Genomic DNA, 17,346 nt, shown 5'->3' on the forward strand with positions numbered 1-17,346 from the left:
CAGCTTTTCTGCTAAAAGTTCGAATGTTTCCGTGTAGTTCTATTTATTTATTTTTCGGGAAAAAGAGCGTTTTTCTCACATTTCACGATATTTGAATGCCATCGGTAAAGAAAAAGATCGTCTTTACAATATATGTGTACATACAATGCCTTTCACATTTTATTTTGCATATCTGCTGCCAAATGTGGTCTTTTATTGCCTTTGCTGACTTGTACTTTATTGCCTAGCCATAAAAGTTTTCACAATGGCCGGAGATAAACCAAAGTTCAAATTTCGGATTTATGATGTGAAACAAAACAGTTTCCGGGAAAGAAAAGTCTTTCATTTTATTTTATTTTTTCAAAAAGAATAAAATTGAAAAATTATTTTCCCGAGAACAACAATTTTTTTTCGGAAATTTTTGAATGTGTTTGTTTTTATTTCTCTCATTGTTTTCAAGTTAGAAATTTCTTCATATATTAATTTTTGTATCTTTTCAAGATTTTTTTTTTTGAAGATGAAGTTGAAATCATAAGTCATCTTTTAAATTACTATTTTCCCCTCTTTTCCAAAAAAAAAAATTCCATCGTATATATAATAATTTCGAGCAAAAAAAATTTTTTTTCAGGAACTTCATTACTAGAAATTGCCGCAACATGAGTAAGTTTTTTTTTCACTTTAAAACAAGTGGATATGACTTTTTTTTTTAAGCTATTTTTCTCTTATATAGAAATTTTAAAAATGCAGAAATGTTTGAAAAAAAATGTAAAATGTTTTCGAAAAAATATTTTTTTAATGTAAATATTGTAATTCAAGAGTAAAATTTTGTATCATTTTTTTTCTTATAATTACTTTAATTTTTTTGTAAGGAATATGTTTTCTGGTAAAAGAATCTTGATATTATGTTGTTTTTTAAACAATTTATGAAAAAAACAATCTTTGTTGCATTTTGTATAAGAGATTGCCGGTTTTCTTTAGATGTCTTTTGAATTTTTAAGCTTTTAGAAGTCCGAAAAAATCGAAAATTAATCGAATAAAATAATATAAGTATAAATGTCGTGGTTATATGGTTAAATTGATACTACTTCGAAACTGTTCTAGCTTGATCTAACAAGTTAAATACCGTGAGCTAGACTAAACACACGGGGATACTTTTGCACCGTTTTTGAGAGTTTATTTGGAAGAACTCATGCTAGGCATAGCAAATATGTGAAATGATTTTTGAAAATGATTTTGATATCCTAAGAAGTGATGGGCAAACTACGTCCCGCACATAGGTTCCATTCGGGCCGCCAGATATTTAAAAATAATAATATAAAGACTTCCAATTTCAGTGTTTAAAAAAAATTGGTTAAGAGAGTGTTTCATGAAACATAGTGTGCAAATTTCAAAAGCTTGTGGAATGACGTTTGAATATTTTCTCTGCCCATGTTACTCTATAGATGTCATTTTCCTAAAATGTTTTTCAAGAGAGGATACATGTTGGCGTTTCTAGAAAAACTTAGATAGCAAAATAAGTTATCCAACCGGCTGATAAACCCAAAAATTTGAAATTTACGCATTCATCTCTTTAGCATAAGAGGGAAGATATGCAATAATTATGCATTCAGTTATTGAAATATAATTATGCTCACAGACCTGGCTTCTTGCTTTATGATCACTCTTTAATTCACTCGCATACTTGCAAACTGTCTAGGCACTTGGTCATTTGGCCATTCATTGACCTGGCCTCTCACTCTTTGAATCATTCTTCTGAACACTCACATGCTTGCAAACTCTCGAGGTCACTTTTTGGTCACTCATATGTTCACAAAGTTTCTGGCTCACTCTTTTGGCTACTAATATATGCTCGCAAACTTCCTGTGTCACTCACGATCTTGTTTTCTTGTTCTTTAGGTCATTCTTTTCGTCACTGATCTGACTTCTTGCTCTCTAGTTAAATTTTCTGGTCACTTATATGCTTCCAATCTCGCTTGGTTTTTTTCTCATTGACTGGCCTAGTGTATCTCTCTCAACAGAGGCTGATTTATAATTTTACCGCCTGTGGACGAAACAAATTTTGCCACTCTTCTCAAATTTCACTAATTTTATTCACCATTCATTCTTAAAATTTGCCACTCCTTCGAACTTGCAGCCCTGGGCTACATTCCCCCACTAAGCCCCTCTCTGTAAACACGTATCTGTGCACGTAACATTCCCTACAAGGCACAAAATTCTGCATTCGTGGGCATTCTCATTTTTTTTCTTATATAAAAAATATCTAATTTAAAAAATATATATCTTTCGTGATATTTTTTCTGCATCCTAATTTCTATTCGATTAAACCTAATACAGTGAAACCCTGATATAACGATATCCTACTGACCAAGAAAAAATATCGTTGTAGAAGGATTATCGTTGTAACACGAGAGGCAACATCATCACCACGTACCATCACATTTTCGCTGCTATTGATGTCTTTTCTAAGTTGGCGTTGTTAGTACCACCAAAAAATTCATTTCTGAATATTTATTCGCCGCAACAAATTTTAATTGATTAGTAGTTGAAGAAAATTCAATTAGATGTATTGCCCCGGTAAAGAGGTTTATTGTATTACACTTTGGTGTATCATACAAAAAATAGTGATACAGAAAACATCAACACTTTCGGTGGTAATCAAGGTGGAATCAAATACAGTGATATCTCGGATAACGAGGACAATTCGTTCCAGAATCACGTTCTTTACTCAAAACCTTCGTAAGTCGAAACACGATTTCCCACGGGTTTCTGAAGTAAAACATTTAATTCGTTCCAGGTCTTGCCTAAAGTTTATAGATAAGTTTTTTTTTAAAACACGAAGGAGCGCTGTAAGAAATAAAAAAAAAATAATAATAACTGAACGAAAGGTAAATTGAACAGCTTCAAAATTGGATAAATGAAAATTTACTGGCAGGTAAGATACTGAAGATCTTTTTCAAAATAACCAACACCAGCTTTAGCCTACTGAAGCTGGTGTTGACGTAACCCAATCGAGTTCGTAGGTGTCCCTATCATTTGTCATTTAGTCAACTCATTTCTGTGCCTGATATATGCAGGTGGAAAAGATAATCTCCCGAAATGTCCACACTGTTCAGATGGTGATAAGAGTCTTGCACTGAAAGAACGCGTGTTGTCAAAACATAGGCTCCGTTATGTTTTTTAAATGATTTTTCCATTAGCTGAATCTTTCATTTTGCAAGAAATGATTCAAACGATTTCAGAAAGAGAAGCAGAGATAGATCTGGAAAAATATTTCAGAGGTAGACATGAGTTAACTGGGTTCGAGTGACAGATATTCAGATGAGGATTGGCGCAAAAACCGAGTAAACACAGCCCAACACGGCTGTGTTAATATGAATGAAAATGTACGTTAACCGAATTTGTATTCGTTAGCCGAGGCAGAAAATTCACGAAAAAAAATTCTTCATTAGCTGAAAAATTCATGACCTGAGGCATCATTGTACGGATATTACTCGACGTCCTCGGAAGAACCAAAATATATGACGAGGATAAAAATATATTGAGGATATTGAGAAATTTTGAATTTTTCCTCAAAAAAAATATCGTTAAAGAGGGGTTTATCGTAGTAAATGACGTCGTTGTATCGAGGAGTTTAACATTAGACAAAGATTCGAAAATATATCGCTGTAGACGGATTTATTGTTATATCGAGTATCGCTGTAGCGATGTTTCACTTTAATAGTGAATATTATCTTCATTGGGATTTCTAAAATGTGTTTCGAGTTAATTTATCACTGAGAAGAGTTCCTAGATGAGAATACTGGCTATTCTTCAACGTAATTGGTAGTATCCGAAATATACTGCTTCGAACGTAACAAGCCATTCGTTGGAGAGATGTTCCAAAAGTTTCGGATAATAAATTCGTGTTGTTATCTCTGAAGTAACAAAGAGATAACTCATTACTATAATGAAATGATTCTTAATAAGCCCAGCCTTGTTTAGTTCTTAAATTTTATAAACTTTGAATCGCTGACATTCATCATCGAAGTTCCAGATAAGGTTTTGTACTAAAAGTGCTGCCGTTGCCAGATGCTGGACCCGAGGCAGTTTAACAATTTCGAGGGCCCACTTTTGGTCCAAATTTTGTACATTTCGTGGGGGAGGGGAATCGGATCCAAAATTTCATACATTATCACAGAATATATAGAAATACAGAAAAATATCCATAAAAATAAACATACGATAAGTGTATGAACATAAAAATTGATGGAAATTTTAAAATTGATGAAAAAATAATTCCAAAACTTAAAAAAAGTTAAAACCCTTAAATGAATAATATTTGAAAACATGAAAATTATGAATTTATTAATTAAATATAAGTAAAATAATTGAAACATATAATTCCAGCCCCTATGAAAATCCAGAATTGATGAAAGAAATATTTCCAGAATTGATGGAAGCCTTTCATAAATAATTGGGAGTTCTCGGTGGTTTTTGGAGCTTTGGGTCCCTTCGGCGCATAACTAGAAACAGAAAAAGAAGTTTGCCCTGGCATTTAATCACCCAGGGCAAGTATCTATAATTGTCACCTATGACCTTGGATAAGCAAAGGATTATTTTGTCACCCCGGGCATCAAATACACCTGCCTTTACCCTAAGTTATGGCTTCACGTAAGAGTCCCTCATTGCGAGACGGGTAACCCTTTCAGATCCTGGTGTCGCAAATGTGTGAGTTGCTCTTCTTCATTGTAGAATTTTTTCTTTTGACCTCAGGCAGTTGAGCTCTGTACTTGAAGGATTGTGTAAGTTTTCAATTAGAAATATGGTGAGTATGAACTTTTGTGTGAGGGGTGCTTTCATCAGAGGGAAACACTTGAATTTTAACTATCAGGGGATTTTTAAAATGGTATTCAGGAGAAAGTGCTTCCGGAAAAAGTGTGATTTATTATACAAAATAAAGCATTAAAATACTTGGAAAAATTGTATCTGGATATGAATATACCTGCCATCATCTTGGCTGAAAAAATTTAAAGTAAGAGAACTATTTTTTCACAGAAAAAAAATTGAAAAATTAAGATTTGATGACATTTATGTTCTTAATGCATTTTTTGAGTATCAATAATTCAATAAAACATCTTGAAAATTTGAAAATTCCAAAAAAATTGAATGCTCGGGTCTGAAAGAGATAAGTTTCTCCAATAATAATTGTTATACTTTCATAGTTTAAGAGATAGGTCAGACACCTTGTTTTAATAACTACCATAAAATTATATTTGAATGCATTTTTTTCGTTTCTATTACAGTGAGTGCGGGGCTCGGTGCGACTGCACTTGTCGCATCTAGGAGTGGCTCAGTGCATGAATCGGGATAGGGTGTGAACTCGATCGATAGACTTAGAACCATCCGACTATCAGGAATAGAATTCTGTACTAGAGGAGTAAAATGGTCGACGAAAAATTTCGTGCCTGAAATTTTATAGCTAAAGGAGTCGAGAGAGAGAGAGAGCGGTGCAAGCTTTCGCGAGAAGTGTCCTAGAGAAGTTTTTCGAGTAGAATTTGAAGATCCGAAACTTTCAGCTTCCAAAAAGTCGTCTCTTGAAAGTCAGGATTAAGGATCGGAACAAACTAATGTACGATGAACGAGAGAAAAGACAATTCTATTCTACGACGAGATTTCGATTCTCTACTCCTAGAAAGAAACAATAGATTTTTTTTTCCCAATCAGTTAAGAGGGATGGATTGTGCGCTGATATTTCACTTTACTTTGATGAAAAAGACATCGTTCTGAATCATCAGGTAGATTTCAGTTATGTCGTAAGAGCAGTTTCCTATAAGAGCGTTTAAGGTATCGGACTACGTTTAGAACGTCATTTTGGAAGAAAATATCGATTATTATTCATTTTCATTTTTTTATGAGAGCACCAAATTTTTTTGCGATTCCAAAACAGGCCTTGTGTTGTTTATATGACACTTAAAACCAAAGTTACGTCCAATCAAGTGTTGAGTTTTGACAACATACAAGTAATCCGTGAATAAAAACTTTAAACGTGTTTCACACAAAAACGCTATTTTTGACGTTTCACTTGAGTTTGAAACATGATTTATATAAATCTATTCATTATGTGTATCATTACGAAGTTTTAATATGATATATTTTCACACATTATCAAGTTATCAAGGTGATGAATCAAAAAAATCTGAGGTCAATCACATGCATTTGCTTAATTACAGTGTTTTATACACGATACGTCACATTGAAATTTTTTTTTAAATACACACGAACGTAAATCAACAGATTTGGGCGCTTGTAACTTACGAGCATAAAATACAATCTTTGAATTTCGATACCACACACAAATCTGCGTCAGTACTAGCTAAATCTACTGTGAAAGAAAAAATCATTCGTAAAATCTTTTGCGATCGTATTTCGAGTATTACATGAATCTTGCTAATTGCCCTTTTCATGGAAAATGACATCGGTAGTCCAATATTTATTACTGTTTTCATCATTTCGAGACACTTTCTGTAAAAAAATGTTACTAAATAGCAGCCAATAGTGGTTTCTTCCCGACAAGATATTAGGCTTGAGGATTGATTTCTCATTTTGTATTTTTATTTAACCCCTTGAACTGAAATGACGAGTTCCTCTCGCCATGAAATTGTATGTCTGAGCAGTGCTGCCTGATAATAAATTGCAGTTCAAGGGGTTAATATATGTTTCATTCCACGTCACTGATTTATGCATGGTGCTAGAATCTAAAAACTCAGTTTGAGTGGAAGGAATTAAATTCAGGACGTCGGAAGTGTTTCTAGACCAGCGGGCGCTGATGTTCGACGTGAGCTTAATACTAAGATTCGGATTTATGAATAAATTCTGGTGTGCTCAGAAGCATGGAAAAAAAAATACTTGGTTACTCGAGCACCCATGGCTTCGACTCAACAGTTTTACCAACGAAGTTATATAAGCAGCTCCTAATGAATCTTTCGTTAAGAAAAAATCGAGGCTTGTTTTTTGAAACGAAAAACAAATAATGATTAAACACTTGTTCCTTGGCCAAAAATCACTATCTACTCCAATGAATATTCACTCATTGACGTCTCCATTCCCCGCATACTATCGTCGTCATTATTGAATACGTTGAATCATATTGATATACGTTTACGTTGAATTGCTAAAATTTATTTGTGCAAATAATCTTGTTGTACCCCAAGTATATTAGAAAATAAAACAATCTAACTAGAATAATCTCTTTCTCCCGTTTCCTAAAGAACCCAAGTTTCCACTTTTGGTGAATTCTTGCATGGTGGAAAAATACATTTCATTGAAAGAAAGAACGGGGGAAAAGCATTGAGAGGTTAAACTTTTCGTGAGAAGTGATGTGACAATAAGATAAACGTGTCCGCTAACGACATTTATCTAATGTCTGCATGACACATGATATAAATGTATTATTTACTTCAGCGTTTACCTTAACCTATGGTTCGCGGACCAGAGGTGGTCCACAGGCAGACTTCATACTTCAATTCTAACTCAATGAAAATTATTCAATTGTATACGGGATATCATTAATTGTCACTAAAAAAGTGAAAATTTACGACAAACTTGTCAATTATTGCTAAAATGGATGAAAGGTGGAGAAATATAGGACTGCTAAAAATCGCAGTAAAGAAAAATACATTTGATAAAAATCATTCAAATGGCTGGATGACCATATTTCATTAAAAAAAATAATAAGGAGAAATGGGATCTTAAATACGGGTAAAATGCTGTACTGGACGTCACCAATCGTCATCAAAAGCGTTGCCGTAAGTATACGAAATTCCCAATTTTATTTAAAATCACAAAAATTGAGGGAAAAACGTCAGACCCGACAAATATGTGAGATGAATATTTGTATTTATATAGCCATAATTATAATAAGTTGTAACAACGCTATTTATTCACGGCTTTATTAAAAATTACAAATTCAAAGAAGCATTTTGAAAAAAAAAAACGGGCAAATGTATACAAAAATTCGGGACAAAAAGTAAAAGAATGCCCGGTAATACTAGACGCAAGTGGTCTATCGAATAGTTTCAAACATTTTACTGGTCCTTGGGTTCAGAAAGGTTGAGACACGCTGATTCACCTGATAATGATTCCAACACGAAAAAGTCATAACAATAATTCTTATAATTATTTTACCTGAATAGTTAAGAGCAGTATAATTCTTGCCATCCTTCTCCTTACTGTCCTTCGATGACCATGACATCGCTCGTCCAATCTCTTTGATTATCTAGAGAAAATTACAAAAATGAATGAAAACTCGTACATGCACGAATACTTCAGATGTAACGATCATGTAATCTAATACCCGTCAGGTCACCTGTTCGATTGCTTCATTCCCTCTTTTCAAAATAATGTTCTCGCGGAATAACCCTCGTAATGATAATTATTTCTCGAAAATGGCCCGAGATCTCATTCTACAGAACATGAATATTAAGCGGCTTTATTTCTCGCGAGTTATTGTATCGCATATAAAAGGAACATTATCGTTCATCCACGGTAGGTATCTGGAGAAAGGGAAAAAGAATCCGGGACACACACATATATATCCGAAGCTCACACCAAGATGATGCATTTCACCTCAAGGCACGTCTTTTCCGAGGATGGACCCTGAGAAATATTAGGGCAATTTCCTTTGCGTAAATGGCTCCTGCTGCCTTTCTCCACTATTCTTTTCGCTTTTTTTTTACAAAATACGAGGTTTCTTCCCTCTAAGGAGAAAAATAAGAAAAGAATCTGAGGAATATAGCTCTTTTTCGTGAAATGACCACATTTGAAATTTAAAGGAGAAAATGAGGAAAGAAAATGAAGAACGGCGGCTTTTTAACGTTCAAAAATGACGTTTTCCTCACATAATCTTGCACCAATTTCTATGTATCTGAACATTTCACTTTCTTCTTAGAAATTGTGGGACGGGGGGATCTGACATATCACTTAAATACTAATTTAAGTGATAATTAAATTAGTATTAACTGGGGTAAAATCGAGAAGCTGTCCATTCTTACAATAAGACAACCATAAGTGTTCTTTATGGGCATTGTATAATATTTTATCGTGTGTATATATTGTTTGTAATTTGTGTTAATTGCATTTTTAATTGGGTTGCTGTTTTTTTTTAAATATATGACATCCATATTTTTATGGGCATCTTTTTATCAGCCACCTCGTTGGGCATTTTGCCTGTTGTGGCGTTGTATTTGTATTTGTATTTAAGTAATATTTTTCTTTATAGTCATCATTGATACCCAATGTGGTTCGTGAGAAAAAATTGTTCTTGTAACGAACGTCTGGAAAGATTTAGAGCAGGGGTCTTCAACTCATGACCCGCGGGCCTGTAGGCCACATTTGGCTCTCGGAACTTTTTGTCGTGGCCCGAAGATAATTTTCAGGAAATTGATGAAAACACCGAAAAACGATTAGTTCTAGAATTAATGATAGAAATAATTTCGGAATTGATGAAAGAAATAATTTAAAAATTGATGAAAAAAATAATTTAAAAATTTTTGAAAGAAATAATTTAAAAATTTTTGAAAGAAATAATTTAAAAATTTTTGAAAGAAATAATTTAAAAATTTTTGAAAGAAATAATTTAAAAATTTTTGAAAGAAATAATTTAAAAATTTTTGAAAGAAACAGTTTTAGAATTTTTGAAGCAAATAATTTCAGAACTAGTGAAAAAAGAAACTAACCAGAAATAATTTCATAATTTCTGATAGAAATTCTTTCACAATCAGTAGAAAAGTAATTGCATAATTTTTGAAAGGAATTATTTATTGATATATTGAGATATTGAGAAAGAAAATATTTCATAATTACCGAAATATATAATTAAAGAATAATTTAAAGTGATTTCAGGTTAAAATAATTCTCAGAATTATATAATTTTATCAGTAATTAATCGAAATTTTTTTTTCAGAATTAGAGAAAAAAATTATTTAACAACATATCGAAATTAAAAATTAATAAAAGAAATAATTTCAGAATAAATAAAAGTGTTTAATTATTTTTGTCCCTTTTTAACTTAAGGCACCCATTGGCCCATTCTGTAAGTATTAAGATGACAATGAATTACGAGTTGGTGATCCCACGGACTTCGTAGGAAGTTTCAATTTGGTCCGCCGTGTCTGGAAGTTTGCGAACCGCTGATCTAGAGGGTGTTTCAATAATATTGGGATAAACGCTTAGGAAAAGTCGATATCATCTAAACCAGAGGTTCTTAACTTTTTCAAGACGTGACCCAAAATCCACAACACGATATACCTTGTGACTCATTGTCTATTTCGAATAATTTTGAAAAAAAAATTTGGTTATAAAAAAAATAATTAAAACAGTCAAAGTGACATCTTAACAGTTAGGCCAACAGAGGGGCCTCCAAATTCTCCCATACATTCTGGATTTATTTCACTTATCAATTTTTAATTATTTTTACTAATTTCGGAATTATTTTTCACTCATTCTGGAGTCATTTCCATTAAGTCTTGGATCATTTGTAATTGATTCTGGAATAATTTGTAATTGATTCTGGAATAATTTGTAATTGATTCTGGAATAATTTGTAATTGATTCTGGAATAATTTGTAATTGATCCTGTAATAATTTTCAGTTGATTCCGTAGTAATTTTTCATTAACTCTGGAGTTATCGTGTTCCTTCATTAATTTGAAACTGTCATCTCGTCTGAATTTTCATTAAAGTTTGTTCAATGTGTTCGTACTTCCATAAAGTAATTTTTAGCATTCCTGTGCACGTTCTGTAATAATTTTGTGCCGTTTTAGATGCGACGTCTCCCCAAACGTGCTGAAAAAAATCATTGTTTGAGAGGCCTCAAAAATATCAGTACCGGTCCAGACCATCGAAGCCGTTAAGATTATCCTGGAACTAGTGGTGCAACAGATGTATTTATAACCAATGTAAGTGGATTTATTGAACCCATCTCAGAACCCCCTGCGACCCATAGGTTCAAGATTCCTGAATCAGATACTGCTGTATATATTTTTTAAAATAAAATATCATATTTTATCAGATTAATTTCCAGATATTGTTACACAGATGCGATTATGGATCTTGATCACAAATGTGTTAAATTTAATGGTACTTGTAAACAACGTTTGCCCTTTTTTTCTGTTTCTTTGATATTTTTTACTTCCATAAAAGCATATTTTTTCGCCTCTTTTCACGGAACTACATGCATACAAAAAAATTGAAGAAATTCCTGACGTTACACCCCGCTTTGTAGTAAATATATTCTTAGGCATCAAGAATAATGCGGCAGAGCTTACTGAAATTTGATTGGGTAGAACAGCTATATTGACTAATTTGGCTAGATATTATGTCGAGCTCTGATTGGTTGTCAAGTAAAGTCTTATGGGCTAAAGGCGATAAGAATCCGACACATCTAGTCAAATCAGTCAGTACCTTACTCTACTTCCCATTCCACCTCCAACGAAAATCTAAGGGTATACAAAATACATTATACAAAGCAGCTATAATACAGCTGCTGCTTATATAATAATTAATATTTAATACAGCTATTAAAATCTATGCTCATTTAAAACTTAAAATGAGCATATAGCCATGTCCGATTACTAAAAATTCATTTTAATGAATTCCAAGGATGGAGAAGATGCGGTGAAAACCGGTGCTTCGTATCACTGACTATGGCAATAGCAATCAGTCAGTACAGCTCTTCTTTACCCGATGAAATCTCGAACATATTAGTTCTGATAAGTCATCAGACAATACAGGCAGACGTCATATCTTGCAAAGCAACACCAATATAGTCATGTACACCCGATTAAACTTCAGAAATGCATATAAGGAGCACCTTGGCACAGCCGTCACGTTATTGAGCCTTTGAAGATGTGTACTATAGACGTGGCTGAAACATCAGAGCGTAAATATTCTTGACCATACCCTAACAGCCTGAAAGTTGAATTTATTGTACTGAATGGACAATATAATCATAAGACATTATTTCCTTTTGTGTTTTTAATAGCCCTAAACAAGATTATTTGAAAAAACATTGTTATTATAATAGGCATTGTTGCAAAATCCACGGCTAATTTAATATTGAAAAATCCATTGCTATTTGTAACTGAAAATGAAGGTATGAACGAAACAAGATTTTGATGCTACCGAAGGATTTTAGATTGCAAAACAATCTTGATTACATACGAGAGAAATATATTCTATTTGATACTTGGAAAAATATATGATTTTTATCAATGGATTTCAGAGAATGGCTTTCACGTTTGATGGGAGGCATCGAACACGCACGGGATTTTTAAATATCCCACGGCCTTATTCCGTCCCGGCTGTATTTTTGCAAATGGAAAGAATTCCTCTGCGAAAATGAAACGGGAAAGGTTTACGTTTCGTGGGGTATTTCCGACAAATCTGGGATTTTAGTCACCTCTAGCAAAAATATATCCATCGAAACGGAAGGTAATCGATTTGTCGGTGGGGTGGGTAAGAGAGAAAATTGGTACGTTCAATGGATACTCTCCGTTCTCGAGGATATTGCTCGAGTCAGTACACCGAGTACACAAAGTTCATGAAAGATGCAATTTCTAATGCAAATATTTATTCTTTCTCTCCGACGACTATATACTCACCTTACCCCGATGTTTCTTCTCGACGTCGTGGTGGTTCTTCTTGGCTTTTCGCAACTCGGATACCTAGACACAGCGAGTGAAAACAAGCATTAAAACAACAATTTCGTCAAGGCACAATCTCGGGTCTCCTATTCACTCTCAAGCATTATAGTAAATTTTAATTAATCATCTCCCGTAATGGAAAGACGGACGCTGTTAATAAAATATTCAATAATTAGAGAGGCGGAGAAACTTTCCCATTCAGCGCTTAACTATTTCCCGATGTACATTATTCAGAAATAATTAAAAGAACTCTTAGATGGAGTACATGGGGGGGGGGGGAAGGGGTCTAATATTTATTTATTCATGTAACGATGTACGATAAGTACTCGACTCTTCTCGTCATCATGCGCTTTAACTTATAGTATACGTATTCTCTCCCTCTTACGACGAGCTTATTATTTTAAAAGATACGAGTTCCGTGTTTATGTGTGTGCATACAACGTATATAATAGCAGAAATTCAATAAGCCTCTCTACCAAACACTAAAACCACGCGTTGATTAGTTGGGGGTTTACAAGGGACCTGTAATAATGGTGCCGTGAGTTTTCCCAGCGAGAAGCCACCGAGACTCTATATCATTGATGATGACTTGCCATTTTTCATCCCGACTTGGAGACATTATACCGAGGGAACGCATTGTAGGCGTATGTGCAACAATGTATACACATAACAGCGGTCGTTAATGAAAACAATCTAATGAGGTAATGATAATTCAATTAAATATTCAGCATCGTAACGAGGGTTGTTTACCACGGAATTAAATCCGACTCACATCAAAGTGCTTGTTGTTACTCGATTCACTCGATATTTACCGATGTAACAAAGTGGTTGGAGAATAAAAATAAACAAAAAAAAAATACTTAGAATTCAGTTATAATGAAGCGTGATCATGTTTCGTTGCTTTTACGAAAGCATGTTGTAGAAAAGGGATAGAACTTTCATCGTATTATGAGTTTTTATGGATTAATAATTAGAAAATGGTTGATCAGAGAGATTCCTTATGAATATTTGGAGAGGTTTTAACAAAATAAAATCGCTTAAATGAAATACACGAACAATATGAGCATTAATGAAATACATAAAAAATGAACGTAAATAAAACACATAAAAGTACTTATTGTACTCATGAAATACTTACTGAATAAATTCTAGACGATTTCGATTTGATTTTCTCCGAAAACCTCGAACTACTTTCGCCGCCATTTTCCATCGAAAATTCTATAAAAATGAAAACAATTTATAATCTACTGAAATTATAGAAAAAGCTTAAAAGCAATCGAATGATGTTTAGCTTCAGTGTATGGCGGGAAAAACCGAATGAAAAACCAAGTCCAGAAAAAAAAAATATATATATATGCGTAGTATTAGGTGTACGTGAATGTCCTTTAAAGTATTAAATACATATATTTTATATTAAAAGTTTTTTTTATAGCAGATAAATCTCAAGGGATTTACAGAACGTAAACTCTCTAATCGTAATTCGAAAGGTTCTTCCGCAGTAGCCATTAACTGCTACGATACCATTTAAAAAAGAGGAGTTTTCGGATCCAGTGCTGTAAATATATATACAATATATATATATATATATATATTTTTTTTTTTTTTTCAAATCCTAAATCCTCCGGAATGTGGATCAATCGAAATGCGTCTGCTATTCAGCGATTTTCAGATGGCTGAAAACTATGTGTGTAACGAATTAAATTTCAACATTTGGTATTTATTGGGCAGGCAAACAGAAACGATTGAAAATGAAAAATTCTTTCGCCTTTGAGGCCTTTAATGTTAATACACCTCCCGATGATTGTTTTTTTCGATTCCGATGGAAGTTTCAGCTGATATCTACAGCTGAAACTTTCATTTACCTTTCAGCTACAAAAATGGTCTGAGATTTACCATACAACACGAGCAAAAAGACTTTTTTTAAAAAAAAACTTGGTAAAAAGGATATGTAGACCATGGGGGACCATTTAATAAAAAAATCGTTCAATTTTCTGACCGCCAAGTAAAAAAGTAGCGCTTTTATCTTATTCCCATGGTTCAAATATATATATAGGAGAAGGGATGAATTAAATCTCTGCTATCCATGCGAAGGTTTTCAACAGCTGGCGAAGATGAAATTATAAAAGAAAGACAATTCGACTGTACTTGCGGGGAATCAAATCCACGTTCTCTATTGCTGGGTGAGGTCAGACCACTAATACAAATACAACGCCACAACAGAGAAAATGCCCAACTAGAAACAATATACGGAGTGGGCAAAATGTCCGTAGAAACTTTGAAAATTCATAAAAACCGGAAAAATAACCGAAGTAAAAAACGGTTTGTAGGGTTAGCATCGCTAGCTCACGGGAATTTTTTTGGGATGGGAAGAAAAACAGCCGATAGGTGGCGCTGACGTACACCAGTCAAAGAAAAGATACGCAAATAACGAACAGAATGCCTCCAAATCGTTTATTACAGCAGTATGTGTTCCACATGACCACCATCGCAGGGGATAACACATTGCAGGCGGGTCACAATCGAGCAATATCTGAGTAGAGTGCAGCAGGCCCACATACATGGTTTACAACTGTGAAATGATTGTGGATTAGGAGCGCAAGTTCTTATAACCGTTTCATTTGCATATTTCCACAAAACTCGCTCGTACCAGCGCTACCTATTGGCTGTTTTTTTAGTTATTTTTTTCCTGTATTAAAAAAATTGCCGTGAATTAGCGATGCTTACTCTGCAAACGTTTCTCATTTATGTTATTTTTCCAGTTTGTATTGATTTTTTGTACCCTGTATGTATATATATGATAAAATATTATACAATGCCCATAAAAAATATTTATAGTTGTCTTATTCTAAGTATGGCTAGCTTCTTGATTCACTCTAACATGTTTACCAAAGGCACTTCGGCTGCAAAGGCAACGAATTTCAATCTTTCCATGGAGCTCATATACACTCTATGCACTTTCCTTACAGCAGTGCGCACGAGCGCTAAGGAAAGATTGAGATATTCGTTGCCTTTGTAGTCTAGGGCACCTACCCAGCAAGTGAGAGGACGTGGGTTCGATTTCCCGCAAGCGCAGTACCCCCCCCCCCCGACACTACCCTGCTGTATTTATGCAAATACGTAAGATGTACTGTGTAAATATGTAAGCTGTATTTATGCAAATACGTAAGATGTACTGTGTAAATATGTAAGCTCTGTGTGTGCATTTAAATGTGTAGGCTGTTACTTCCAGCCAAATGTCCCCCCAATAGTATCACTTTACCCAGGGACCCATGGTATCGAAACGTCCTTGCGTAGAACACCCAAAACAAGAAAGCTCACTGAACGTAAGCCCAGGGCAGGAACAGACCCAGGGTAGTGTGTTTGGAGGGTTGATCCATTGAACTAGGTTCGTTGGATCGTCCCATATCTCACACAGACCTATTTTCCCTATATAATTCGGATTTGGTAAGGGATGACCACCCCCTTCCCCTCTGGATCCGTTTATAGCTCAGGAGTTCCAGAGACCGAACTTATTTATAAAATTGTTCTTCATTATAAATTTAGTTTTGACAAAATTAAAGTCAATAAGTGGAAAGGGTCTCCTGGAAGATGGTGGGGGCCCCCTAGAAAACGAGGGGGGGAAGCACGAGAAGAAAATATGGTTCAATGGCGGGGGGGGGGGCATTGGGCTATAAAAGGTTGAGGAAACTTCTGCAATGTATTTGAAGACTCCTATACACACGAGACTCCCAACAAAATAGATTTTTCGATGAACACATTTCATCGGATTATATTTTAATCCGCATTGAACGGGAAACAGAACACATGGACGCGACATTCTCGTGAGGACGCAGTTTCCCCCTCCAGGTTAAAGAAGATTCGATGATGCGCGCGGGTCTCGGATTTTATGTGGTGAGCGAATTTGAAAAGCCCCTTCAAAGTTCGTCTTCTCCGATATTTTAGAATTTATTCCGGTTTGCGTTTATGATACCGGTAGCGATTTTCACTTTGCTGGAAAATACGCACGCACATTTCGGTTGCATTCGATCTTTCTTGGCTTAAAGCAATCTTCGAGTGAATATACAACTGAGGAAGCGCTCTTGAAATTCCAAAACTCATCTTATATTTTAATGGAAGTGGTATGATATCCTCTCAAGAAAAGCAATGGTCTCGTTTTGATTTACTGATCCTTTGGAAAAAATTCTCCAAGACTTATTGGATTCTTCAAACTTGTGGATATGAGTGGCCATACGCAGAATGCCCCACAATTTGCAAATGGTTTGACAATTCATAAAAATTGAATTAATTGGTGTATTTGAATGCGTTTTGCGAGAACGTTATTCTCACGAAGGGATATAATTATAATTATTATCATTTTGGTACAAAAAAAACTTTTGTTGATGGAGATCGCTGCACGAAAGCAAATCACAATATTCTGAATCCGAACTTTTCTTCAATTTCTTCTATTTCCGAAACTTTCGTAAGGCTTCACCCGGTGATTCGTGGCTTCGACAATAGTGAGCGTCAATATCACAATGAAAACCAACCCTTACTGGATTCTTACAACCCTTACTTAGTTCTCAGCCCCCTCGTTGGGCATTTTGCCTGTTGTGGCGTTGTATTTGTATTATAGGACTGATTTTCATATTTTAAGTAATTTGCTTTGTACACTGCCCTCTATCGACAAAAAACTTGGACTGAAATTTTTT

The 17,346-nt window shown here is 34.4% G+C and overlaps 1 protein-coding gene across 1 annotated transcript in view; it reads right to left on the reverse strand.

Moving 5' to 3' along the window:
* LOC149075417 (SAM and SH3 domain-containing protein 1-like) overlaps nucleotides 1-17,346 on the reverse strand; it is a 315,786-nt gene that overhangs the window by 84,175 nt on the left and 214,265 nt on the right. Inside the window, exons 6-8 of the mRNA XM_089242704.1 lie at nucleotides 13,797-13,876; nucleotides 12,617-12,679; nucleotides 8,143-8,233 (exon numbers count right to left, since the gene is read on the reverse strand). Coding sequence (XP_089098830.1) covers nucleotides 8,143-8,233; nucleotides 12,617-12,679; nucleotides 13,797-13,876 — 234 coding nt within the window. The remainder of the gene's footprint in view (nucleotides 1-8,142; nucleotides 8,234-12,616; nucleotides 12,680-13,796; nucleotides 13,877-17,346) is intronic.

The sequence above is a fragment of the Pholcus phalangioides genome, unplaced genomic scaffold (assembly GCF_987345545.1).
Source record: "Pholcus phalangioides strain wild (caught in Gottingen) unplaced genomic scaffold, Ppha-v1.0 ptg000015l_1, whole genome shotgun sequence".
Taxonomy (NCBI): Eukaryota; Metazoa; Arthropoda; class Arachnida; order Araneae; family Pholcidae; genus Pholcus; species Pholcus phalangioides.